Source organism: Ambystoma mexicanum, chromosome 4p (assembly GCF_040938575.1).
Source record: "Ambystoma mexicanum isolate Mex_15411 chromosome 4p, UKY_AmexF1_1, whole genome shotgun sequence".
NCBI classification, from domain to species: Eukaryota; Metazoa; Chordata; class Amphibia; order Caudata; family Ambystomatidae; genus Ambystoma; species Ambystoma mexicanum.
The window spans coordinates 1,164,542,997-1,164,569,143 of NC_090927.1; the positions used below are offsets into that span (position 1 = coordinate 1,164,542,997).

A 26,147-nucleotide genomic window follows, 5' to 3' on the forward strand; every position below is an offset into this window, starting at 1 on the left:
TGTCGAGGGTTCTTTCAGCACCCTTTGCGTACTCGAGTCAGCTACTTCTCTGGGACACATTCTTTATAAACTAATCCCAATTCCTCCCATGCCCTACGTTTTTGGGCTGGAATTTCCCCAGGAATTCTTCAGAAAGGTTTTTCGGTCTCCAATTCCTTCCTGCTTGCCATGCGTCCTTTGGTCTCTTTCCCTCCCACTCACCCCGGATGAATTAAGTCACTGTTCAAATAGGTTTTTGGGAGTGCTTCCTGCTCTCCGTTGCCACTTAACCTTTCCTGACTGGCTACAGTTCTGACTCTGCTGCTCCACTGTTCCTCTGTAGTGATTCGGGGATCCAGTGGTGGATGTTGGGTTTCACAATTGGCTCCTGAGTAGAGAAGCCTAGTCCATTTACATTTGAATATCTTATCCATTCCTCCGGTTGCTGCCTGGGCCTTGTCCCTTGAGCCCAAGTGCATTGTGGTATTTGTAGTCCCAGTTGTATTTTACGTTGTTCTGCTTCTTGGTATCCACCATCCATCCCAGGTTGTGAGTTGTTTGGTGCATCTATAGGTTGTGTTGGTAAATAAGGCTGCCTTGATCTCCATGACTCTGGGAAACTACCTAAACGATCAAATAAAGACACCTAACCTGGACCGAAGTTAATAGGCATTGGGTTAGAGACAGGGGCACCAATGCACATACCTCCACCCATACCAGGGAGCCGGAGGCTAGAGTTCCCCCCAACTACACCATCCCACCACTGTGGCAGGTCTGGCTCTGGCACTGCCCTGGTCGATGGGGGTCCTTAGCCTACCTTGACAGGGGTTACTGCATGACCTGGAGCAAAACCTTTACTAAGTTTGAGAGTCAGAAATAAATAAACGACACAGAGACAAGCCTTCCCATGCTAGACTGCAAGAGTCTGGAATGATGAGAGCCTCGGGAGGATAGCTCACAGGCAACATGCTCGCCTTGGAAGCAAGACGACACGGAACAACACAGGTTTGATTCCCGGGTCCGTGCTTAGAAACCTCTGGGTGTTAAGCACGTTATAAATAACCTATCATATCATATCATGATCCTATTAGAATCACGCTGCCCCATTTACCTCTTGTACCTACGGGAGCTCCAAACACACCTCTTCAGACAATTCCTACTCCATATCTGCCAACACCATTGGTCGCAAGCGCCAAGAATCTCTCCTCTAGCAATGTCGTAAAAAAAGATATTGCCCTCCGAAATATTATTGCAAATGGCCTCTGAGTCGTTCCCTTTGATCCTCGAGCACTATGCATAGTCTAGCTGAAAGCCTCAGAGCTAGCTGGACACAATATCAATATTCTAAATAACATAACAACTAAAATAAAGCTCAACTATGTACTACTGTAGAAAGCCCATTGTCTGTCTGTGAAAGCAGGATAACATATTTTGTTTTAATAGGGAATTTAATACCCCTAACACTGTGCAAAAATCTCTGGCGCAAATTGTCCCCTAATGAACAAGGATATTTAAAATCGAGAAATTCTCACAGCAAGAGAATCATATGTAAAATGCCCTTCAAACTCTGCTAGAATAATGTTTTTGGTTTTATCGCACTGTAGTTTGTTTTGCTACAGTATTCCACGAAAGCCCCGTCTCTGTGATTGTCAAACAATTGAATGAATAAATTCTGTAAACCCTCTTTCCGGTAAGCCACCCGTTCTGCTGTTCCCTCTGTGCTTGTCTTGTGTTAATGTTCCTCGGTCACCCCCAGTGGTACTCATAGAAGTGTGAGGAGCAACCTGAACAGAAGAAGAAGTCAATAGGGAAAGGCAATACTAGATTTAGGGACCACATACTCTGCCACAAGGGTCTCCTCCACTTTTTTAACTTGCTCCCCAATGGATTTGGCCTGCTGCTGGAGCGACTGCTTGGTCTTCGACCCAAGTTGGACCTCTGAAGACTTTCTCATGAGGTCCTCCGCTTGCAATGCTACTGTGTCGTGCTTCTTAGCAAGTTCCTATGGACAAAAATACAGGTACAAGGTGGCCATCAGCACTAAGATATTGTACACTTTAATATATTTCATGAAATGAGTTGGATAAGTGAGTTCTCACAGCCATCCAGAGTTTGATAAAAATGTTATACTATATCGGTAATGTACAGAATCTAAAATAAAATGAGAAGCTTCGATAAGGATAGGAACCGTTCACACTGCGCAGTCAACAAACTGAATGGCCTCTTGTTAAAGGTGTTATGATTAGGTGTTATAATCAGTGGTCGGATTATGGATCTCGGAAGGATGACGTGCTGAGCCGGCCCTGCCAAGATGCAATCCTATGACTACAGGTTGCACACACAAGTTCCAGGGGAGCACCAATTGTATCAGCTTATGGCATAGTTGGCCTGGCAACTGAAGAAAGCCTGGAAAAGTGGTCCCAAGCCAAGGACTGACCGAAACTGATAGGGAGGTCTGGACCACTGGTCATTTGCAGGGGTTTCTTCATGGAGGCAAGCCTTTTGGTCGATGGTGGATAGACACAGGGTTACCAAGCATTTCACAAGCTCGAATCCCAGCAGAACCGACTCAGCTCTTTATGCTTCTGCGGTTGATAAATTGGGGAACAGAACACTGGGCAATACGAAGAGCTATTATTACAGAACTAACACGCAAAAGGAATCTGGCACGAAGCACTTTATACAAATTTGATCTTATTTGTTATCGATGCGCGAGCCGCCCCTACCTTGGTTTGCTGCAGTTCTGCCGCCAAGCTCTCGAGGCTGCTGAAGTTCAGGCTGTGCTCCAGAGTGGATCCTGCCAGCTTGAGGTGCGCCATGATGGCATCCTTGCCCGTTTCAAGAGCCTCCCATTTCTCTACTGTGATCTATGAAAAGGATGTGAATGCCAAATTGTTAGTGGGGTGGAAAATAGAGAAATTGACATTTCTCTGGGTTTAGAAAGGATTGCCCCTTTGATAATGTGTTTCATGGGTGCTCACAAACACTACCAATTTCTCCCAAGTGAATGAGTCGAAGAAGGCCTATGTGCCAACTCAGTGCACGCATATACCTAAAGAACTATTGGCGCAACCAAAACATATCTGCATTTGCAGCACAAGGTACAATGCATTTAGCCACAAAAACAAGGTCATCTCAACTGGGTGACACACATCACAACAAGGCCATATCTTTGCACGCGCTGCAAACTCAATAAGTCTTTGGGGGTCATTTTCAGCCAGCCGGCTCGTCAAATGCATGCGTAAAGCTTTTAGGAATTTTAGGAATTGACAGATTTTCAAAGACTTCTAAGGAGGAGTGGCGGCAAGTGCCAACTTGCACATCCACCACCCTGAGCCAGTCCGACAGAAAAACCTGCATGCATTTTCACCAGCATCGGGCTTGGATGCTGGCAAACATGTGTTAGATTCTCCTGGAATCGGCCAGCTTGCTGCTCCTGCTAAAAGGAGCCTGCCTCTGTAGGCATGTGTGTAAATGCCTCCTGCTGTGCACGTAGGCGCTGGGGGGCATTTGCTAAACGTTGCGATATTGGAGCAAATGAAACATGGAAACCCAGGCGTGGCCAGATTTCTACGGGCATGTGGCGCGGTCTACAAGAATTTCTAATAAATAAATAAATAAATAAATACAGTTAGGTCTTCTACCACCACACATCAATAATGCATGTAGGAGAGTGCGTGCACAGAAGTGCATGCACATGTGGCACCCTTCCCGGTAATTTACAGAGAATTTGAAAATGGGCTGCCATTTGCATTTGTTGTGTTGTTAATTTTCTGCATTATTCATCTTTCACTTAATAAAAAGATTCCAATAAAAAATTGAAAAAAATGTAAAAGTAGAGAAACTATATTACTGGGATGGCTAGCCATAGGAGGTTACACAGATTTTCTACAGTGATTAATTTGAATCTGTTTTCATTTACAATATGCCACCTTTCAGAGAAGGCCAGGCGCAGTAAGACCACTACAGTGGTGATGGGCACAGAATAAATCTAAGATAACGTAAACCGATCAATAACTTAAAACAAGGACAAAAGGCCTAGACAGAGACCCACTTCAAACAACAAGAATTGGTTTAATTTTTTGGCAAGAGCCTACATTTACTGCAAAGTTAACTAAGAAAATATAGATACACCTGCGTTCCAAAACGAAAGCAGACCAGAGCAACACTTGCAGTGGCTTTACATGGCAGCAAAAGCAACAAAAGAAACAAGCATTGGCAAAGTCAACCCGTTTGGCTTTTAGGCAGAAATGGGATAGGCATTTGCTAGCTACTGCCACAATGGTACTACCTGGCCATTGATGCCAACAGCTGGAAACTGGTGTGAGTACCTGGGCATATGATATCAGTGCCTGGCAAATACCCGTCTAATACATATACACAAGCCAGCACTTTTGGCTTTACGAGTGCTAGTTTTTCTTTGGTGCAAGGAACAGATGGGAGTGCACACATGCACACATATTGCTTATAAATCAAGTGTATGAAGGCACACTTGTTTAATACATTTTCATTATAGCAGGGTCTAATTTAAAACAACAATTAAGCCAGTAACTCTTGGACGACTGCTTAGAAATAACAATGGCAAGCCCTATACAGCACCAAATATGATATTACTGCATGATGGTTCTTGCTCACAGAGATCCTAACAGTGTGTGTTTCGGACAAGGATGTTGTAGATGGGAATGGCCATAGGCATTGCCCTTGCTGTGGCCGGTCAACGGGTGGTACAATGCCAAACAATACCCACACCCTGTGTGTCCCTCTTGCCATCCCATCTCACTCTTATCTAGACTTAAATGAAATAGTTTTGCCTCATAAGAATCTAAAAACAGCCAGCGCTGGGCATGCGCTGGGCCTCCCCTAGAAGCAGCTCACCTTCACGTGCTCCTCTTGCTTTTCTGTAGTCCTCTCCAAACTTCCGAGCGCGCTCTCCAGCTTCTGCATATCTCTCAGAGAAGCAGCTGCCAACCCGCCTTGGCTCTGCAGTTTCTCCGCCTGGATTATTTGCTGCTGCACATCCTGTTTTTTTGCACGGAGCTTCTTTGTCTTTTGCTGAAAGATAAAGCGTTCATATCAGCTAACAAGCAAGCACACGTGTTATCTGCACCCTGGTGAAACAATATTCCCATCAGGGAACGTGTGTGTGCTGGCAGTCAACACTGCCATACCCATTTTGTTTATATGCAAGTAGTGATCTTATTCAGGTTCCAAAGAACATGTGGAGCACTGCTGCGTAGAAAAGAAGTGCAGGTAGCATTGCGGAAAGGAAAACTGAAATGCTGTTGTATGTTTTTTCAATGTTTTATTATACATCGCCATGTGCTGTGGAAGAAGGGGGAAGCATCATAGAAGGTGGAAGGAGGAAGAAGGGGGAAGCATCATAGAAGGTGGAAGGAGGAAGAAGGGGGAAGCATCAGAGAAGGTTTATTGTTCAAGAAGAGGAAGGTGAAATGGGAGCATCGATAGGGAGGAGTTGGTGGAAAGAGGAAGCTCAGAGGAGGAGGGGAGTTGATAGAGAGGAGAAGATGGAAAGGAGAACATCAGAGGAGGAGGTGAGTTGATAGAGAGGAGATGGTGGAAAGAAGAACATCTGACACACTTATCTTAGGTCCTCGCCTCCTGCTCCGAGTTATCTTGGAGTGGAGTCTTTGCCTGTGTGGTAAGGACCCCGTTCCAAGCCTTGTCATTGGCTGGGAGGCCGCCATCCCCCTTCCGATCCCTCGCCGGGTACTAATTAGACATAACATCTCCTATCTAAGAGTCCACATCCACTCTCCACTAGTCTTCAGGATAAGCTTCTATCACTCTGGCGTGGAGCCTACATTCCATAACACATTGCTGATGCTGCGCTGCCTGCACTCATAGTCCCTGCTGTTTAAGGTCATGGCTGAATTATCAGTATTCTTTTACAATGTCTCCAATGCATCTGTCTCAGCATTCTCTTTTTATTTAGTGCTGTGATGCCCTCATTTGCAGGAGCTCGGTAAATTTGTGTAAACTATATGGAGCAAATAAAAAATGTCTTTTTTTCTTTAATTGCGATGTTGATGCTTCCACAGTTGAGTGCCCTAAAGAAGAATTGTAGTTTTGCAAGAATGCTAATTTTAATCTCTATGACCTAACTCTTCCCACAAAGTTTATCTGGAGCGTTGACCATTTTTCCAGGGGTTCTTCTTTATCTGCACTGATTATAATAATGTTCTGCTTCCCTATGTGGGAGGGATAACCAATTAGTTTTAATTTCATCATCTTTATGTGTTATACAAGGTTAAACCTCTTTATCCGGAGTAGCCATTTTGGAAAGTGGTTCAATGTGTGACGCAAATGGCCAGTGGCGTCGCTAGGAATCAAATTTAGGAGGGTCACGGAGGGGGCCACAGACAAAAGTAGGGGGCGCCTATAAAAGGGCAATGTGTGATGTCAGAAGCACTCCTGCAGAGAATCTTGTGTGTACACCAACTACCTCACCCCACTGCACCTCCCCTCCCATCAGAATGCAGGCACTAAACCAGTAAGTCACTAATGACCCATCATTCGCTGTTTTGCACGCTACATTCTGATTGCAGGGGCTGCTCTTGGCTGCAGGGTCACTTAACAGCTCTTCATTGTTGTGGACAGCTTGCTTGCAGCCCTGTGTGTGTGCTGTGCTGGCAGGCACAGAACTACAGAGAAAGTAGCCGAGCTGAGGTAGGGGGCCCAGAATTTCAGAGGAGGGGCCCGGCCCCCAGACACCCTTGCACCGCCAATGCAAACAGCATAGACACCAGTGGACCCTTCAATTGTGCCACATGTATTAGAAAAAAGCTTGAGACTATGTTATTATTTGGGAGTATTGTAGCCAGATGGGATTTGTTTAAAGCCAGAACACAGGGAATTTCTTCTTTCACATCACAGCGCATAAAACACATTATCGCGCTCTGGCAAACGCTTTTCATGCGCCCATTTATGAATGTCCACGTAAAGAGCAACTGCAGTCAAATCGCAATGGCTGGGGATAGTGCTGAATCTGCCTCTGTTGGCCCCACAGCATTGAAGATATTTCCGCTCTATGGGCCACTGTTTGACTCAGTGCTTCCGGCCGGAGCAAGTGGGCCAAATGGTCAGCCTGAACAGTCTTTTTGTCGGCTTTATTGCTGACTTTACCAGGAACTTTCCACTCTGCACCAGTGCTGATGTGTAGAGGGTGCTGATGATGGCGGTTGAAGACAAGGTAAAGAACTAAGAGCAGCTAACCCCGCTAACAATGGGGCACTGCTTTCAGACCACAATGCCGGTGATTTTGGCCACTGCGGAAAAGGTGATGTGATCTGTGACCCCACAGCCCCCTGCAGCCTGCTATTGGTACCACAATTTTTGTCTCTTTAGCATTTAGCCCCCTTTTCAGAGGTTTTTGTCGGCATATGCCTGGCGACTGCCTAGGGTTTTTAAGGACAGCCAGACCCTCCACGCTGCATCCTCCATCATGCTCTGGGCATAATGAGCCAGGCAGAAAGGTGATAGCCAATGGAAAGGAATGTTACATGATCTAATTATGTGTTTTTTCTATTTTCTCGGAGGCCCTTGCGTAGAAGGAGATGGGATCTGGCACCGGCAAGGTCACTGTGACTGTGGAATGCATGACCGTCATGTCTCCAGGGATGGAAACCCATTTAATTTCTGAGAGAATGTACACAGATCGAACAGGACCTAACAAGCTGTAACCAGAACCCAAGGCCACATTGCACTGTGCTCAGGAAAAACAGGCCATTATAAGAACTTGAACACTTTTATCGCTTGCGTTCTGATTGCTACACTCCATACATGGGCCCGGATGCAGGCCGCAGGCATCCCCTTTGACATGAGTAATGTTGTTTAGGAATGGAATAGCCACCTAAACTGTATATAAGGATGTTGCCGGCCTGGGGGAGCAGAGCAGTCCACCCAGGCGGTTTGGATACATGCTTTCATTATATGCAAATACCCTTCTACCTCTGGTCTCTCGTGTTATTATTTCGGAGAGTTGCTGAGTGTGCAGTGAAGCAGGGCGATTGCAAGAGGGAGCAGGACGGACGATCGTAACATTTGGTGCCGAAACCCGGGAGCTCTCTTTCTCGCCTATCACTGGCACAGTCGCAGAGGCAACATCAAATATGGTAAGTGAAAAGAGTGTTTTTCGCTGTACCAATGTATTTGTAATTTTTTATTTTAGTGCAAAGTAGCACTGAAAATTGATTAATTATTGTTGCAAGGGAGACTGACTGTGGAGGCCTGGGGTCTCTGAGACACACGTAGAGGTACCACCAACTGTCTGTCTGGTAGGGTCAGTTCCCTCAGAGTACTATTTTTTGTAGGTACAGGGTCAAAGGGCAGCAACAGAGCCGCAGTTTTAGTCAGAGCACGTTAAAGTAGGGCTTGTGGTACAGTCAGAGCACACTACAGGTGCAGGGTCGAAGCTGTATTGAAATCAAGCATTGTGCAGGGTCGGAAGCTTGCTCTGCGGTAGGGTCAAATAGGGACAGAAAAATAAGACAGATGGCAGACGCCAGTCCACTGACCAGGCAGGAAGAGGATGCTAAAGAGGGTATTGAGGACTTTTTATGAAAAAAGAAGGGGATATGCATGTGGTCGAATATTGACAGGCCTCCAAAAACAGTGGAGGATTTAATTGATGAGTTACTGTACACCACAGGCAAGAAATATTATTGCAAAAATAAGACACATGTCATTGTGACATGTCTCTGGAAGATGTATCGCGTTATTAAAGGGGAAAATGAAGAGGTTACACGACAAAATGTACTGCTGTGCGACATGAGAGATGACCTCACGTACGCACGGCAAATGGCAAATACTCACTGTATGCACATGTCGTCTACTATTTTGCTAAAGGCACAAGAGTGTGAAGATATTAGACAGCAGTTTACGGATTGCCAAGAGGAGCTAGAGATGCACAAAAATGCATTTGAGGTATACAAACAACAGCACCCAGACAAAGATGATTGGGCCTATCCGGTGTTGCCTGTAAAAACTATGCAACCAGAGGAATATGTAAGTCCCCCACCATATAATAAAGCAGTTCAAATGGCACCAATATCACTGCGAGAGATAGCTATGCACACTATACTGGGCAATCAACAAATTTAGATACATAATGGGAGGGGCTTCATGCATCATTAAAACAAACCACAAACCTCTACAGATGTTATTATCCTTCAAAATGTATCAAGGGAATGTCAGTACAGAGAGGATAGGTAAATGGATTGCATTATTAACTACAATCACACTACACTTTGAGGAAGGGGGCGAGAAGTACATACCAGTAGACGGTATACAGGTAGACGAGCCACATGAATACAAAGCAGAAACGGTGAAAACGTTACACAACATATTCAGGGCATGTGCACCAGATAAAGATATGGATGGTCCCACATTCTATTGTGATGGGAGCTCTACATATGTAAATAACAAGCTACATGCTGCAGCAGCGGTAGTGTACAAGCAAAATGATCAGTGGCAGCACAACTCAATGGTGTTTGAAGGAAAAAGCACATAGGACGGCGAGCTCCAAGTGGTAGTACTGGCACTTAGGGCAATGCAGAAAATACCACCGGAAGTTGCCACAACGGTGGTGGTGGACTCAGACTATGGGCCTCATTCCGAGTACGGCGCTAACCAATGGCGCTATTAACGCCTTGGTTGACGCCGTACCCGGACCGGCAGCGCCTTGGTGGATGGCGGAATTACCGCCCTATTCCAAGGTTGGCGGGGCGGTAATTCCCCATTCACCAAGGCTCTTCCCCATTCCCAAATGAGCCCCCATAGGGCTCAATGGGAATGGCGAAGATGCAAATAACGGTGACCGTTCATTACGGTCACCGTTATTGGCTTGGAGGCCCCTTTGCGTCCTCGACTTTAACACCTGCTCAAAGCAAGCGTTAAGGGCGAGGGCGCAAAGGGAACTCGGAGTATGGCGGTAAGGGATCACCGCCACCGGTCTCCTTACCGGTGGCCGCTATCCCTTACCGCCATACTCGGAATGAGGCCCTATGTGTTTAAAGGGCTCACAATATATTTGCAATGGTGGAGAGACCAACACTATCGAGGGACCGATGGTTCAGCTATAAAATTCGAGCAGGAATGGAAAGACATTGATGAATTATCGGTACAGCACAATAGAATATGGATCATCAAAACAAAAGCTCACAAGACAAAAGGACGATGGGCTGAAGGAAACAACAGGGCAGACGCAACAGCAAAATTGCCAATAAAGGAATACTCACGTACACCGGTACCCCCCATGGCGCCCCTGCAAGAACAGGACCAGCCCCAAAGAACATAGCAAGGAGAAGGATTGGAAGAAGAATGGCCGACACCACCACCCCCAGAACCACAGACAGAGGAGGAGGATTGGTATGCAGAAGCGGGAGAGGGACCACTGAAAATAACACTACGCAGGGGAAAGACGAAGGAACCGAAAGGAAGGGAGAAACTTCTGTATGGAAATTAAAAAGGAACTGTTAAAAATAATGGATGAAGAAGGATCACAATGGGACTTACTGCTTCCATTCCCACTACACGGAATACGATCAAGACAAAACTCAGCTACCGGGTACTCGCCCTATGAAATACTGTTTGGAAGAAGCATGCCCAGCACTGAGAAGTTATTGCTGCCACTGACAACGGGGGCACCCAAAGATTATGAAGTTTTAGATGCAGATTACATATCAGCATTGGTAAATAGATTACAGGCCATCCGCAAAATGACAATAGAAACACAGGCACAGACAGACATTGACACAGCAAGAAAACACAAAAAAACAAGAAAGGAGATGATACTACACATAGGGGACACTGTGATGTTACCTAATGAGGATAGAAATGCAAAAAGTCAACCTAAATGGAAAGGACCATACACTGTAACAGACAGGATAAGTAACATTGAATACTGTATTGACCAATGGGATGGTGAAGGTCTAGTTATGAGACACCTCAGTCAACTGAAAAGAGTGGAAAAGGGAAGGGAATACATGGAAAGAAATGTGCACGACAGGGGCAGAAAGGAGGGTGTGAGGAAAGTACGTACCAAAAAAGGTACTAAAGAGGTATCTGGATAAATATATGTCTATTTTTGTCTCCCAGATGCGCCTGTGCATATGGCTCATGCTCTCACTACTGTTGATCACCACTGCGAAATGGCATATGAATGGCTTCCTCAACATCACCCAGGCGTTGGCCGATACTTTCAACATATCCAGTTGCTGGTTATGTTCACAGTTCCCTACGCATGCACAACAAGGGACACTGCTGGTGGCAGAACCATTTACTATGGAAAAATGGGTGGGGGATGTAAGGGACTAGAAAGGACGAAACAGGGCGGCCTGTACCTTCATTTACGTTCCAAGAATCACTGTTTGCACCATTATGCATTAAATCAGGGGGTGGGGGAGGAGCGAAACCACAGGACTATGAGGTAGGAAGATACAAGCACTGTGCCATGACAATCACGATAGACACAAGAGAAAGTTACATATATGGATTTAAAATAGTAATATGCACGTGTTATGATGAGGATGGGCGCAGAGAGCAAAATGTAACCATGTATGACATAAACGGGGATATAGTGGATGCAAGGGGACGCATCATAAGACAAGATGATTGTATGTGTAAGGACACAGAGTATATTTGGAAGAAGACGCATCATAACAAAAGACATCGCAGTAATAAAACAACAAGCAAAGATTTACAAACAGATAGCTTTGGATGGCAGTGGATCAATTTATTGGTGGGCATGGCTAACGGGGCCTATGGGAGAACTTGGACACAAAATTGCAGCAGGCATCATGATCTTGGTAATACCATTACTGTGTATATATTGCAACATTGCTATTATAAAATTTATAGCTAGGAAGGGTATGGAAAATGTAGAAATGCGAAATTTTAGGCAACACTTGTAAAAATAAAAGAGATGAAAAAGAAAAGTGGGCGTAAATTACATGATCTATTTATGTGTTTTTTCTATTTTCTCGGCGGCCCCTGCGTAGAAGGAGATGGGATCTGGCACCGTCAAGGTCACTGTGACTGTGGAATGCGTGACCGTCATACCTCCAGGGATGGAAACCCATTTCATTTCTGAGAGAATGTACACAGATCGAACAGGACCTAACAAGCTGTAACCAGAAGGCCACATTGCCCTGTGCTCACAAAAACAGGCCATTATAAGAACTTGAACACGTTTATTGCTTGCGTTCTGATTGCTACACTCCATACATTGGCCCGCATGCAGGCCGCAGGCATCACCTTTGACATGAGTAATGTTGTTTAGGAATGGAATAGCCACGTAAACTGTATATAAGGATGTTGCCGGCCTGGGGAAGCAGAGCAGTCCACGCAGGCGGTTTGGATACATGCTTTCATTATATGCAAATACCCTTCTACCTATGGTCTCTCGTGTTATTATTTCGGAGTGTTGCCGAGTGTGCAGTGAAGCAGGGCGATTGCAGGAGGGAGCGGGACGGACGATCGTAACAAGGAAGACGTCAAGGATACAGCTCTGAATGCGGGTAAGAAAAGCTGAAACGCTGCAACGCACTTCGACTAATCATCGACTTTGACTAGTGGTCGAGAAGCGTCTATTGGTTACCCAGTAACGTCTGCAAGGGTGGTGCCGAGAGATGCCAGACACCAATATATGTCCTGGTGCTCATATAGGATACAGGATAGACTGAGCTGTGATATCCAGCAACCTCACTTCGATGCCACCCTCCAGTTCCGAGTTCAAATACTTTTGAAATGTTTTGGATCACAATGTCCTATTATTTTTGTTTAAGCAAGGGACATAAATTGCATAGATTACAATAAAGAAATACAGTTCAGTTGGTCCTTTTTTACCAATTTTTGAACAAAGCAATGCATGTACTCAGTCCCTTAAAACACATTTTAGAAAATGTCAATTACCACCCGGGGCGGGGGGAGCAGCTTCACTATCCAAGCCCACGTTCCATGGGACCTGAAGGCTGCTTGCGCCACCTGCCATTTTCCCCACGCCCTCCCATTTCAATTAATTTACCCGTTCCCCCAACCCACTGGCAACCATAGAAATGGAAGATCCATGGCGTCCATCTTGTGCCGGCATTTTCTTTCAATGAACAGTATGCGTGTGGCGTCCTACACATTGAATACAAATAAAATGTTCTTAGCACCCGGGATTTCTGGATTGGCAACCTGGGGTGCTAATAGCGTTAAGCACTCGTTCCAAGGGCTGCTTAACGCTACGTTGCGCTCGAGCCTTTAACTCTGGCCCTGGGCCGTTCTCACCTGTTCCAGCTCCTGGAATGGGTGCTTAAGGCTTAATTAATTGCTTCAAAGATTCGATATGCCTGCTGCCGTCATATACGAGAATCAAGCACCCAAAGAAGTCCAGCTAATTACTCCTAAAAGGCAAGGGGCTCAATTGGCTTTCATTACCCAAATACTGCAGATGCTAATTGCTTCACACATTTGATCCATCTAAAAAGAGCATTGACGTCTAATACATAACGAGTGGGAGCAGAACCAAAAGAAGACCCATAGATTCCTACCTAAAGCCAGGCAGTGGAACAAAAGAAGACCCATAGATTCTTCCCTACAGCCAGGCAGTGGGACAACAGAAAACCATAGATTCCTCCCTACAGCCAGACAATTGGACAACAGAAAACCATAGATTCCTCCAAAAAGCCAGACAGCAGAACAAACAAAAATCCATAGAATCCTCCCAACAGATAGTCAGCAGAATAAAAGAAGACCCCTAGATTCCTCCCTACAGCCAGGCACTGGAACAAAAGAAGGCCCACAGATTCCTCCCTACAGCCAGGCACTGGAACAAAAGAAGGCCCATAGAGTCCTCCCTACAGCCAGACAGCAGAAAAGAAGACCCATCGATTCCTCCCTACAGCCAGACAGCAGAACAAAAGAAGGCCCATAGATTCCTCCCTACAGCCAGACAGCAGAACAAAAGAAGGCCCATAGATTCCTCCCTACAGCCAGACAGCAGAACAAAAGAAGAGCCATAGATTCCTCTGTTTAACCAGACAGCAGAACAAAAGAAAACCCTATATTCCTCCCTACAGCCAGACAGCCGGAGTCGTGAGGTATAGACATGAAGCATTATATGAGCACAAGCAAATATTATTACAAACATAGTGAAAAATCTATTGTAATTCTGCACATTCAAATGGTAAATGTATAGGTAGGATTCGTTTTGAGGAAAATCTGTTGGTTCCAACTGCCTGTGCTTCTACAGTAAAACAATTATTTAGTTTATTCTTCTCAATAACTAGAGCGTTCCTCCTGCAGATAGTGGATGGAGAATCCACAACCAGGTTTGAAGGCTCCCAAACAGGGGTGTTCCCAGATCTGGAAAAGAACCGGGGCTACGCTAATGTCAGAACTGTCGGGACTGTGGGGCTAGGTAGGCTTTTGGTTGAAGCCCCTGAGCTTCTATCCGGGGCTACAACCAAAAGACCCAGGCTATAGCCACCCTAATCCACCCCTGGGGCTACACCTTTAAATTTAGTATAATGGGCAGTAGCGCAGCCTTGGCTCCTCACCTCAGTCCCCTTACGACATATCAGACGCTTGAATACCTGGCTATGATGACAATTTTAGCCCCTGGCATACTAGCGGGGGAAGTTGGGTGGGACATATGGGGGAAAGGGGACTAAGGACTATGAGTACTCTAGTCACTGTGGTGACTAACTTTAATTACTCGTACGTCACATCCCCTTTCGTCCATCCTTGTGGGTGATTCCACCGAACAAGACAAACTGGGTGGAGCTGTGAAAACCTGCCTCATGCTTAAGAAGAAGCAAAAAGTTTCCTCAGAACCGCATGACCAAACTCTACATATCGCCTGGAGCTGCAGTCTGGGGAATAGTGCTCACAGAAGGCGGACAGAGTGGCCCACGTAGCCACCTTGCTAATGACTGCAAAGAAGCATGCCTCTGAAAGATGACTGCTGTAGCTTTGGCTCTGACCACGTGTGCGTGAATCCCTGCAGGCACTGTCTTAGCTAGGGCCATCTAAGCCACGGGGTCCTGGCAACAAAGTCTTTTAGTTGACCGGGTGGTGAAGAGTGGAAGTTCTATTTCCAGCGGGAAAGATGATCCTTCAAGGATCAGTGAGCAAGAGAATTGCAAGCCTTGCACGCGTCCCAGTGGTGGTCCGGCCCACAGCACTCAAGGCAGAGCGCATGGGGGTCCGAGGCCAGTAAAGACCAATCGCAGGATGCGCATCTCGTGAAGCCTCCTGCAGCTGACATGCGACGGGAGAGGCAAGGCACCGAAGGGAGGTGACGAAATAAGAAAAACAAAAGAACGGGGAGCATGGGGAACGTTGAAAAAAGTTACTGTGCCTAGCTGCCAGGTTGGACACCGTCCATGCAGAAAAAGGGACTGAGGTGAGGTGCTGCAGTGCCAGGCTTTGGGGGCGTTCCCACACACGGGGCCACACCCAATGCGCTATACTAAATTTAAAGGGGTCACTCACATTTTTGCTGTCAAAGGTTCTGCTACCGTGCCCATGTTTGGGGATGCCCTCAAGGATGGAGGAAAGGGGACAGGACATATCGGTACATATGGAAGAGACGGTTATCCAACTATCCATTAAAACCTAAGGTGGGGTTACTCTCTAGGGGAGCAAGTGGACAACAGGCTCAGGGCCCGTCAAAGCCAGGGAAACTCAGGAAGCAATAGTGGAGCAGCTCAGAGCTTTTTTGTCTGGTGGGACCAAGCCTGATTTGCATATGGTCTTTTCCACAGACGTGGGTCCCGTGCCTGCTCGGCCTAGAGACCCAAGCTACTCCTCACTGATGAGGCCCAACAAGGCCGAAACATGTCTGGGGATGCTTGTGGTCTTGTGCAGATGGGATGTGAACTCGCAGATTGGGCTGGCCTGCCCCTTTTGGGGTGGGACCAAGCCTGATTTGCATATGGTCTTTCGCCTTCTGTAATGGCTTGGCAGGTGAAGAACGATGGCCTGGAGGGTTTCCCAGAGCAATGCCAGAAGTTAAGATTCATTCTAAACCTTCCAGCCATCACCTCTTTATTTTTGCTAAGACTAGACCGCTCACCATTAGAACAGTAGCTTATTTATTTATACCGCGCCAGAGCCTGCAGGCATCAGAGCTCTGCCTTACTCCTGTTGTCCTCCTCCTCGTCCCACTACACAGCTGAGGCTGATAAGTGTCTGCATTAAAAAAGAGGCTTACATGTGTCTGTATTCATACAATTAGGATGATATGCATTTGTCCCAACCAAATGAGGATACGTCTTCCTAGTTGGTCTCTTCCTCGTACCAGAGTTGATGGGAAGAAAAGGGAAAGGGCTGACAGTAGCCTACAAAGGCTTGATGTATAAAGGGTTAATTGTGAAAACGGAAAGGGGGATACCATGTCTCTCACTTAAGGACGTCCTCTCCCCAGTGCCCAAGTTCCCTGCACCCAGGGGATCCTCCCTCGCATATCCACCCCTAGGGTCAGGATACAAAAGCAATGGCCTTTCTCTGGCCACCTAAGAGGAGGATCCAGAGGAAAAAAGGAGTGAGGACACCCTCAGGGTCCGCACAAACCCTAGTATATTCTGTCTTCAAAGTCCGATTATATCTCCAATTTTAAAATCCCAGCATACTCCCAATTTGCAAAATCGCAGTTATTTCAAGTTTGACATTCCCAGTTTTCACAACCCCAGCATAACCCCAGTTTGATTATCCCAGTGTATACTACAAGTTTGATAATCCTAGTATAATCCAGTGTTGGCACTCCCAGTAAAGTCAGTTTACATCCATACTATAGATATGATATGATATGATAGTCTATTTATATAGTGCCTATACACAATGGGCCTCGTTACGACTCAGGCGGTAAGGGTTTTACGGCGGCGTAAACAGCGCCGACCCTTACCGCCTGAGTACGAGGTCCCTTAGCGCCATGGCGGACTTAACACCTGCTTTTAGCAGGTGTTAAAATCCATGGCGCTAAGAGACCATGGAGTTAATTACGCCACCGTAATTTACGGTGGCGTAATTAACGCCTTCCCCACTCCCATTATGCCCTATGGGGCAAAAATGGGAATGGGGAAGGGTAAATGGGGATTGGGGACTTACCGCCCCGCCAAGGTCGGAATGGGGCGGTAAGTCCGCCAACCACCATGGCGTAAACGTAGTTTACGCCATGGTGGTAAAGTCACGGCCCAGGCGGTAACTTACCGCCTGGGTCGTAATGAGGCCCAATGTGTTTTCAAAGCGCTTCAAGGCAAGGGAGGGAACAAGGCAACATAAAATGACATTCTTACAGGCCATGAATAGTAAGGATGTGAAATTAACTATCATACTCAGCCTGACGACAGTTCAGATAGTGCAAGAGCTAAGACATAGATAAGGAAGGGAGGGGGAGAGTGGGAAGCAAATGGAAACAGACAGGCGACTACCGTACTAGGCCTGACGACATTTCTGCTAGAGCTAAAGAAAAGCAGAAGGTGAGGGAGAGAGGTGCAGAAAGGGAGGGGAGGAACAAAAACAAGTGACTATCGTACTAGACCTGACGACATTTCAGATAGTGCTGGTGTGGCAGGGGGAAGGAAAAAAAACAAGTAAGGGGAGGGGGGTGGAGACAGATGAGGATGCTATCATACTAGGTCCAGGGACAATTCTGATAGAGTAAGTGCATAGAAGAATGTAAGGGGAGGGGGAGGAGATAGGAAAAGGGAGAAAGGGAGAGGAGGAGAGAACAGAGAGTAAGCAGTCACAACCCTATCATGTTCTCAGTTTATACAATCTGAGTACATCCCCAAAGTGGCAATCCCAGTACACATTCAGTTTTCACAATACCAGTTCATTCAGGGGATGAAGATCACAACATAAATTCATTCTTCACCAGTTTGCATACCTCAGCATACTTCCATTTCACTGCTCCCTATTTTGGTACACACAAAGTGACCTATCACGTGGTCCACTTTTGCACTTAGTTTACTGTTGAACAAGTCTTCTAAATTGCATGCTTGCATTTTACTCTTAATCGAATGTCTTCTAAATTCCCAGTTCACTATTATACAATTCAAGAATTGTCAATTCTTCACAATTCCAGTATAATCCCAGTCTAGCAATCCCATTATAGCCGTGGATTGCGCAATCTTAGTTTGACAATTACAGCATACTCTATGTATGACTAACACAGTTTGCATCCAATTTGGAAACCCCAGAGAGATCCCAGGTTGCTCGTTCTCAGTATATATATTTCCATTTTTTTAATTATTATTTGTGTTCTGGTTTATGCAAAACTTTCACAATTTACATAGCAGATCAAAGAATTGCAAGTGAAAAACTATAACATTTGGTAACATATAAAACAAGGTTCAAACAAGTATCAGAAAATGCATCTTTAGAAATCAGATGAAAGAAGGTTGATAACTCGGGCTACTGTAATAGTCAATGAAGTTTAATAGCCAGCCGTTAGTCTATCCCAGAAGTGCTCAATTACCAACATTTTGTCTGACCCAACAAAGGTGCTTAAGTGCACCTACTCAATAGATGTTGTCATGATTCCCCTTGCATCTGAGTCTTACAAAATCTACAGGCCCGAAATTGAGAATGATCACTTACTCGTGTGTTTACGATCCTCCTGTTAGCAAAGTGTTGAATCTAAATCTTAAGAAAATATTTTCATATCATGCGGATGGATATTTGAATTTGGAGGTAGGACAATGTTGCAACTTTTTGTGTTCCGAACCTCAATCAACCTATTTTGCATTTGGATACACTTGCTTGCGCTTCAATCAGTCTAATCTCCAGATTTTTTGTCTCAAAGAAATTGGATGAGTTGTAAGAAGATCTACATGAGTACCTAGATATTGCAACAGATTGTGTCATGCAATAATTGAAACAGAGTCCTTCACCAGAGACAATATTTCAAATATAACGATAACAAGTTTGACAATCCTAATATACTCTGCGTTTTCAAAATTCAGTGTACTTTCTGTTTGCCAACCGAACATATTTCCAAGAATTGCCAATATGTTAATCCTCGGTATGTTCCCTGTTTCCACATCCACAGTACATTCCCAATATACACAACCACAGTAAACATCCATTTAGATCTAAACCAGTGTATTCCAGTTTGGACTATTTTCCAGTATATTCCCAAATAGGACAACCCCAATGTAGTCCCAGTCTTCCCAACACTTGCATATTCGCAGGTTTTCAATCTAATATGCACAATGGAAGTATAGCCTCATTTTCTAAATCCCGGTATATGTTCAGACTGAAAAAAAAGAAACGTGCAAACATTCCGTTGGGCAATCCGAACATGCACACAGTTTGTGCAAAATTTTGGTATACTCCCAGTTTAACATTCCCAACATATTCATAATGTGTACATTCTACAGTATTTTCAAATTGACAAAATACCTGGTAATGGAGGAGCAACTGTTGGGCTTGTACGAGGGTCTCAGTTTCCAATATCTTTTCAGCCTCTGTTTGTGCCTCTTTGTTGCTTGCGATCAACTCTTCCAGGGCGGTTTTTACCTCCTCTTTGTACTGGACACAGTCGCCAACAGTGTTCAGGAGCCGCTCTGTCTATGTTTTCAAAGTAGAAAAGGCAATTGTAGCTTTTCAGTGCTTAAAAATAGCAAATAATGTAGTCAGGTGTTTGATACAACACAAACGTAGCCCGGAGCACAAGCAGAGCTCTTCACAGAGAACATTTAACGTAACAGGTCTACATCGAACAAAATCGACGCTACATGGAACAATGGGTTGTATCAGGTCAAGAAACCAACAAGAGTGAAGCTACATGGAACAATGGGGTATATCACGTCAAGAAACCAACAAGAGTGACGCTACATGGAACAATGGGTATATCAGGTCAAGAAACCAACAAGAGCAACGCTACATGGAACAATGGGTATATCAGGTCAAGAAACCAACAAGAGTGATGCTACATGGAACAATGGGGTATATCAGGTCATGAAACCAGGAGGTGATGAGAAGTTATAAGATGAAATTAGGACAGGTGTAGTCCATTGTACAAAGGAGTTCACATAATTACATTGCACATACTTACATTGTGAGGCACAGAAAGCAGTTTGTCCAACATCACACTATTATTTGGCTAAATCTCTATACTGCGTTTAGACCCCCGATGTTCAGGACCCAAGTTCAGCAAATTAGCCACTTGATCATATTGCCAGGTTGAATTTGGCATGTACAGCTCACTCCAAGTGGGCACCCAAGTTTCTCAATCTATTAGAACCAAGCTGCTACTACAGTCCACATGGAGGGGGATGTTAAGGAAGATTGCTAGGAGTTGACACAATTTTAGTTAATGTCATATTTTGCCTATATGGAACGGTCCCTTTTTGCGTATTGGCATCAAGAAAGAATATTGATTTTTAGGACAGATATGCAAAGCTAAATCTGTATGACTTTCACATTAGTAATGAAAAGACGGTAAAAAGCAAAAAAGCTTCTGGCCTCCCAATTTTGCAAACAGGTGATGGTGGGAACGGAACTCGGGCCTCAGTGGCTGCATCGAGGGTAAGTATCTTCGCAGCAGAAAAAACATTGACTTATTCCCACATTCAATACCCCATCCCAAATGTTTTCACGGGTCACCTTCATGGGACCATCAACAGGGCAGACAAGTTACCTATTTTCATCAGTGAGGTGGTCTCTGGTTCAGAGGTAGTGTTGCATTAGAAGTGAGCTTGGCAAGGTTGGCAGCACTTGGGGCAAATTGTGTGGATTCATCTGGCCCAACCTCTAGTTTGGCTGCAGCATTTAGAAGCAACTGGTGACTGTCAGGAGTTTGTTGCATTTCTAAAGGAGGTGGAGTGTCAATGCATTGCTCTAGGCAGGAATTTTATAGATCGATAACGTTAACTGGCAGCAAAATAATTCCTGCATCGTTGCGCTTGAAAGGCAGACGCTCCCAGGTAAGCAAATATGGAAACCTCCAATCCTTCAAATGCACCGCTCTCCATTTAACTGTATTTGTTTTATTTAAGCGCAGCCTTAACGCAAAAGGATTTTGGGCACTGTGCATGCATCTAGCCGCAATAAAATAATGATATAATGCATGATAAAAAATAGCAAGAACGCAATCCAAACTAAAATAGCGAAAATGGAGCCGGGAGATATTTATTTTGCATTTTTAAAGCGCTCACACAGCCCGCGAGGCGCTGTTACAGGAATTCTTTTTTTTTTTATAGTTGCATAATAGTTTTTTTGTTGTTGTCTTAGTTGCATATTTATAACGCGCTTAAATACCCAGAGGTTTCTAAGCACGGACCGGGGGATCGAACCTGTGTTGCTTCGTGTTGTCTTGCTTCCAAGGCGAACACGTTTCCGCTGAGCTATTCTCCCCGAACAAGGCCATGTACCGGGAGGATAGATGGCAGAAACACGCAATCTGAAAGAAAGTATTTGTAGTGCATGAAAGGTAAATCAGGCAAAGTGGAGGAGGGAAGCAGTTCCGCAGTAGGGGAGTTGCCACAGAAAAGGCTCAACTCAAGACCGCCGTTTGCTTTAACCTGGATCCACCAGCCACCATCATGCGTTCTGTCAAATAGGCCCTCAAAGGTTAGGCAACACAGTTTAAATTTGACACGAAAATGGAGGGCTATCCAAGGGTCACCAGCAAATTTGAGCAAAGTGGGGTCGATCTGGTCTGCTAAAATGTCCATGAACAGTTCATCAGAGTGTCTGATGTGTGCAAAAAGGAAGGAGAGGACCCAAAAAGAAGTCTGGCAAGCCGACCAGAAAGGCACTACCCTCATCCAGGGTAGAAAACGCAGGGGCTTAGGTTACAATCCAAAGGTCAGGGGGCAAAAGAAAAGGTTTATTCCCCAAAGTAGGCTTTGCAGATCCTGCCAAAATGGTCTTCAAATCTCAACGGATGATCTCCTGTGAAACCCAGTGACTCCACTCTGGTAACAAAGGCAGAGCAAAGGCCAAGTGAAGGCAGTGCGGAAAGCCAATCTTGACCAGGTTGATGGGGACAAGTAAATAAATGATAAGAAATTCAGTTCTCCTATAATTATGGTTCCACAAATGATACACCTTCCAAGCCTTGATGGCATTGAGCCATACATGCAGCTTAAAGACATCATCCAGGAATTTCGAACTAAGATAAATCTGTGCGTCTTTAGCATCTAGAGAGCCTGGCCAACACAACTCTATCAGCAGCATTCTGAATTCAGGTCAGATCCGCGGGGCACACCGTACAAGGCAGAAAGGGAACCCGCCCTAAGGATCCACCTGGATAAAAAAAGATGAAACCCCCTTAAGCGCACACATCAAAACCTTTGCTAGTGGACAACATGGATAGCTGCATGATTCACTGTTTTTAAAGCTAAGGAAAGGGTATTACCCAAATTGATGGAGCACAATTGACCGAATGACCTAATTGGCCGAATTGTAATGGTCCTAATGGACCTTTTGCACAATTGACCTTTTTTAAATATATATATTGGGTTGGTTTTGCATTATAAATACAAAGGGTTTGGGTCGGGGGGTTGCATTGTTTTTTGGATTGGTTTCCCCCCGCATATATGTACTAATTGACCTTTAAAATTCAGTCAATTGTGCAGAGGGTCAATTGTCATTCAGTCAATTGTGATTCTGTCAATTTGTATACAACCAAGGAAAGAATAAGGATGATCACTGGATGGGGCACCCCAACCAGCCTCCTCATGACATCTTCCACACCCTGTAGCATAGATATCCTGGTGCTACATGGAGGGTGAAAGCTTGGTTGGGCAGAGGGAAAATGTCTATGCTCAGCCATGTGTTTTTGAAACTGGTTTACTTCACTGGCTCTTGCCCAAAAGCTGAATGGCAGTAATGCTGCTAAGCTTGGCAAGGCACTGGGGTGCAGGGTCGCTTTTATAAGCAAAAATAGACCCGACTGGTCTTCAGCTAGTCTGGAAAACCAGCATGTGTAGGGTAGACTTTATCAAAGCTGCTGGGATTTTGTCGCTAGAGAATGAGACAGAATTTGCAGCTAACTAATTGGTAGATTTAGCTTGGACCTTACCCCCGCTCTAGGGAAATAACTACTATTTACCCTAAGACTCTTAGGCCTTCATTTAAAGACCAGGCAGAAGCAGGGTTTCCACCAGGTCTCTTCTCGGTCTACAAGCCGAGGGGCCAAGTGGTAGAGCTCACAGCCAATTTAGCTATTGGGCCACAAAGAGCAGCCAGAAGAGGTAATCGCTCCAATCATGTGCCATCTGGCAGAGCCAAAGAGGGTTATCGAATAGTTCCATTGGGGGCAGCCCTCATAACCCAGGCACAACTGCAGCATACGGAAGCGGCAATCCTTTTTCAAGCTAAGGAAGACCGAAAGGTCCTTAACAACCAGCATGCAGGAAAGGCATGGCTGCACATTCATACCATTTAAGTAGTGACCAAGGACAGATAGTCTTCTATACACAACCCTCGGACCACACAGCCATATCCAAGAGGACAATCCCAGAAACGCATGTGAACCGTACATGCAGTAAATTAAAGGGGACAGACTAGTCCATCTCAATGACCAAATTGTAACACTAAATTAGGTTTTGGTAATTCATGAGATAAAAGGGAAATACGTATAAGGCAATCTGAACCTTATGGTTCAGCTCTGGTTCTCTGTAGTTTGGACTACTGCAACAGCTTCTTTCTAAATCTACCTGCCTCTACTATCTGTCCTCTACAACTCATCCAGGACAGGACTGCGAGACTTGTCCTTGGCCTCAAGCCCAGGGATTGTATCTCTCCAGCACTGAAACCTCTTCATTGGCCCCCAGTGGCGGCAAGCATCAAGATCAGGACCCTCTGTATCGTCCACAAGGCTTTCTGGGGCCAGGGACCGCAATACCTCCAACTCTCTCTACAGAAATATCTTTCTACTCAAGCTCTCTGCTCCTCCACCTCCAACTCCTTGAGGGTCAGTCGCTTCTCCAAGCATCAATTTGGGGGCAGATCTCTTTCTTAGGCTGGGGCCTCCCTCTGGAACAGCTTTCCTGCCTCTCTGAAACTCGAGCAGAATCATCTCCGGTTCCGGAAGCACCTCAAGACCTTCCTCTTTGCTTCTGCCTTCTCTCTTCCTCTCCCCTGCTGATCTCCTGTCTGATCCACGCACTGGTCACCCTCTGAATTCAGGCCCAGGTCCCTGCTTGTCCAGCTGCAAACCCGCACTGCCTCTTGGCACCCGCTGCACTTGTGGTTTGTATCTGTAACCCTAGAGTCCCCTCTCCTGCACTTATTAGACACCGGTTGTCTGCACTTCCTAGCACCCGCACTTGCCACCCATTGGCTGCACTACTGATGTTTCCTGTTGTTTCCTTTGTCCTGCACTTCTCCATCCTCCGCCCCACCCAACCGGCACTTCTCCCCTCCCGGCACCTCTGATCTTGCGCGATCTGAATGTCACTAGACCTAGTAAGAATATTGTTTTTTGTCCTCCCTCTTTTTCCACTTCTTGCCTTGTCACACCTTGAAAGACTTGTGTATAGGCACGTTATAAATGCCTTATCATATCATATCTGATATTGCCTCAAACTGGAGTCACTTACACTATAATCAATTTGTACCTTATACCGGTCACATACCAACGCAGCTATAACAGAATATGTTATATGTGCTTGTGTGAAGCAGAGCCCAGCATTTTTGTGTAAAATATAGCTCTGTTTATGTTGCTCCAGTAAACTGAACAAATAACCATATACACAATCGTATATATTATCTTTCACTTGGAGGGCTTGCATAGGGATGTACCCACCTTCAAACCCATCCCAACCTCGTTCCACACATCTCTGATGCCAAAGGAATTCCCATCGCTTGACCAGCAGGGAGAATGCCTTTACATTCCATAACGTCTCGAAGGAGAGTGGGAAAGTGGCATAAAAGCAGCCCCAAACTGATGAGGCCAGGAGTAGCTTCGCTTCTGCCGCTCTTTAATACCGACTGCCATTCACTAAGGGGAACCGCGGTTTCTGCCACTCGTGGTAGTGAAGGTAGGCTCGAGTGGACAGTTTGTGATTCCCATCTAGTATTGTTTAGACATTTTCCAGCATATCTCCTAGCCTTCTTTTCCTAGATGTCTGTCCCCTACTGGTAGCATGTGAGTATTGCAATTAGCTGTTGGCCATGACATCTGACGCTCTGTGTCGTGTAATGTCTTATCTTGTTCTCAAGCAACCTTCAGACCTGGTGTAACTTTCTCCGCCTTAGGGGGGCAGTGAGGAATCGGGGCCAGGAGGCTAGGGGGGTGAATTTCTTGAAGGATCATCAGTAAGCATTCGAAATTTCATAGGGCTCATTTGTATGTTTTTGTTTATTGGTTTCCTGAATCCTGCGACATCACTACAACTCGGATGCTTGCCTAGTCCATCAAAAATTACTTTTACGAAGACTCAGGAACACTACTTGGCATTAAGTCGATAAGGCATTGCTGGTTGATGCTTCCAAGTTCAGTGAAGCGGCCCCTGTATTACAGAGAGTGACGCCCAAGAGTGTTTCGGGAGGTTAGCTCAGGGGCAGCGTGCTCTGCTTGGAAGCAAGACGACACAGAGCAACGCAGGTTCGATTCCTGGGTCCGCTCTTAGAAACCTCTGGGTATTAAGCGTGTTATAAATAACCTATCATATCATCATTGGTTTACCTCGGCCAGCAGCGCCAGGAGTCCTTTCCAGTCGCCGGCCAGTCTGGATAACTCAGCCTCTTGCTTTCGCAGCTCGTTGTCTGACGAGACCCCCGCAAGGGCAGCCAGCCGGGATTTCAGCCAGTTCAGACTTCCTTCCTGCTTGCTGACGTTTTGCCTGGTTTCCTGAAACCAAATCGAAACAGACACCTTGAATCATTCAGGACTTTTGCTAAATGTGTAATTTGAGCACTAGGAACATGTTGACAATTACTCTGCAAAAAATAAGATGCCATAACAGAGTTTCACTGTGACATCCCTCGGGCCCAGAGATAAAGCCTGTTGTTTTGTTTATTTACTTAGAGCACCAGGCACCAAAGCAATGGCGCGCTGCACAGAACAAAGTACAAAACAGCAACACAAGTAGAAGATAAAGATGCATTAGAAAACAAATGCATACACTTAAAGCCAGACAACGATATACCATTGATCCATTTGTCCACCTGTGAATGGTGCAGGGTCATATGCAAGTGGAGCAAAC

General features: G+C 45.5%; 1 protein-coding gene across 17 annotated transcripts in view; it reads right to left on the reverse strand.

Annotated features, from left to right (window-relative positions):
• Positions 1 to 26,147, reverse strand: part of SYNE1 (spectrin repeat containing nuclear envelope protein 1) — a 1,651,720-nt gene that overhangs the window by 1,014,370 nt on the left and 611,203 nt on the right. For all 17 annotated transcript variants that reach the window (XM_069606781.1, XM_069606782.1, XM_069606785.1 and 14 more), the window contains 5 exons: positions 25,628 to 25,792; positions 19,390 to 19,557; positions 4,855 to 5,031; positions 2,706 to 2,846; positions 1,821 to 1,981 (listed from right to left, as the gene is read on the reverse strand). In XM_069606781.1, coding sequence (XP_069462882.1) covers positions 1,821 to 1,981; positions 2,706 to 2,846; positions 4,855 to 5,031; positions 19,390 to 19,557; positions 25,628 to 25,792 — 812 coding nt within the window. The remainder of the gene's footprint in view (positions 1 to 1,820; positions 1,982 to 2,705; positions 2,847 to 4,854; positions 5,032 to 19,389; positions 19,558 to 25,627; positions 25,793 to 26,147) is intronic.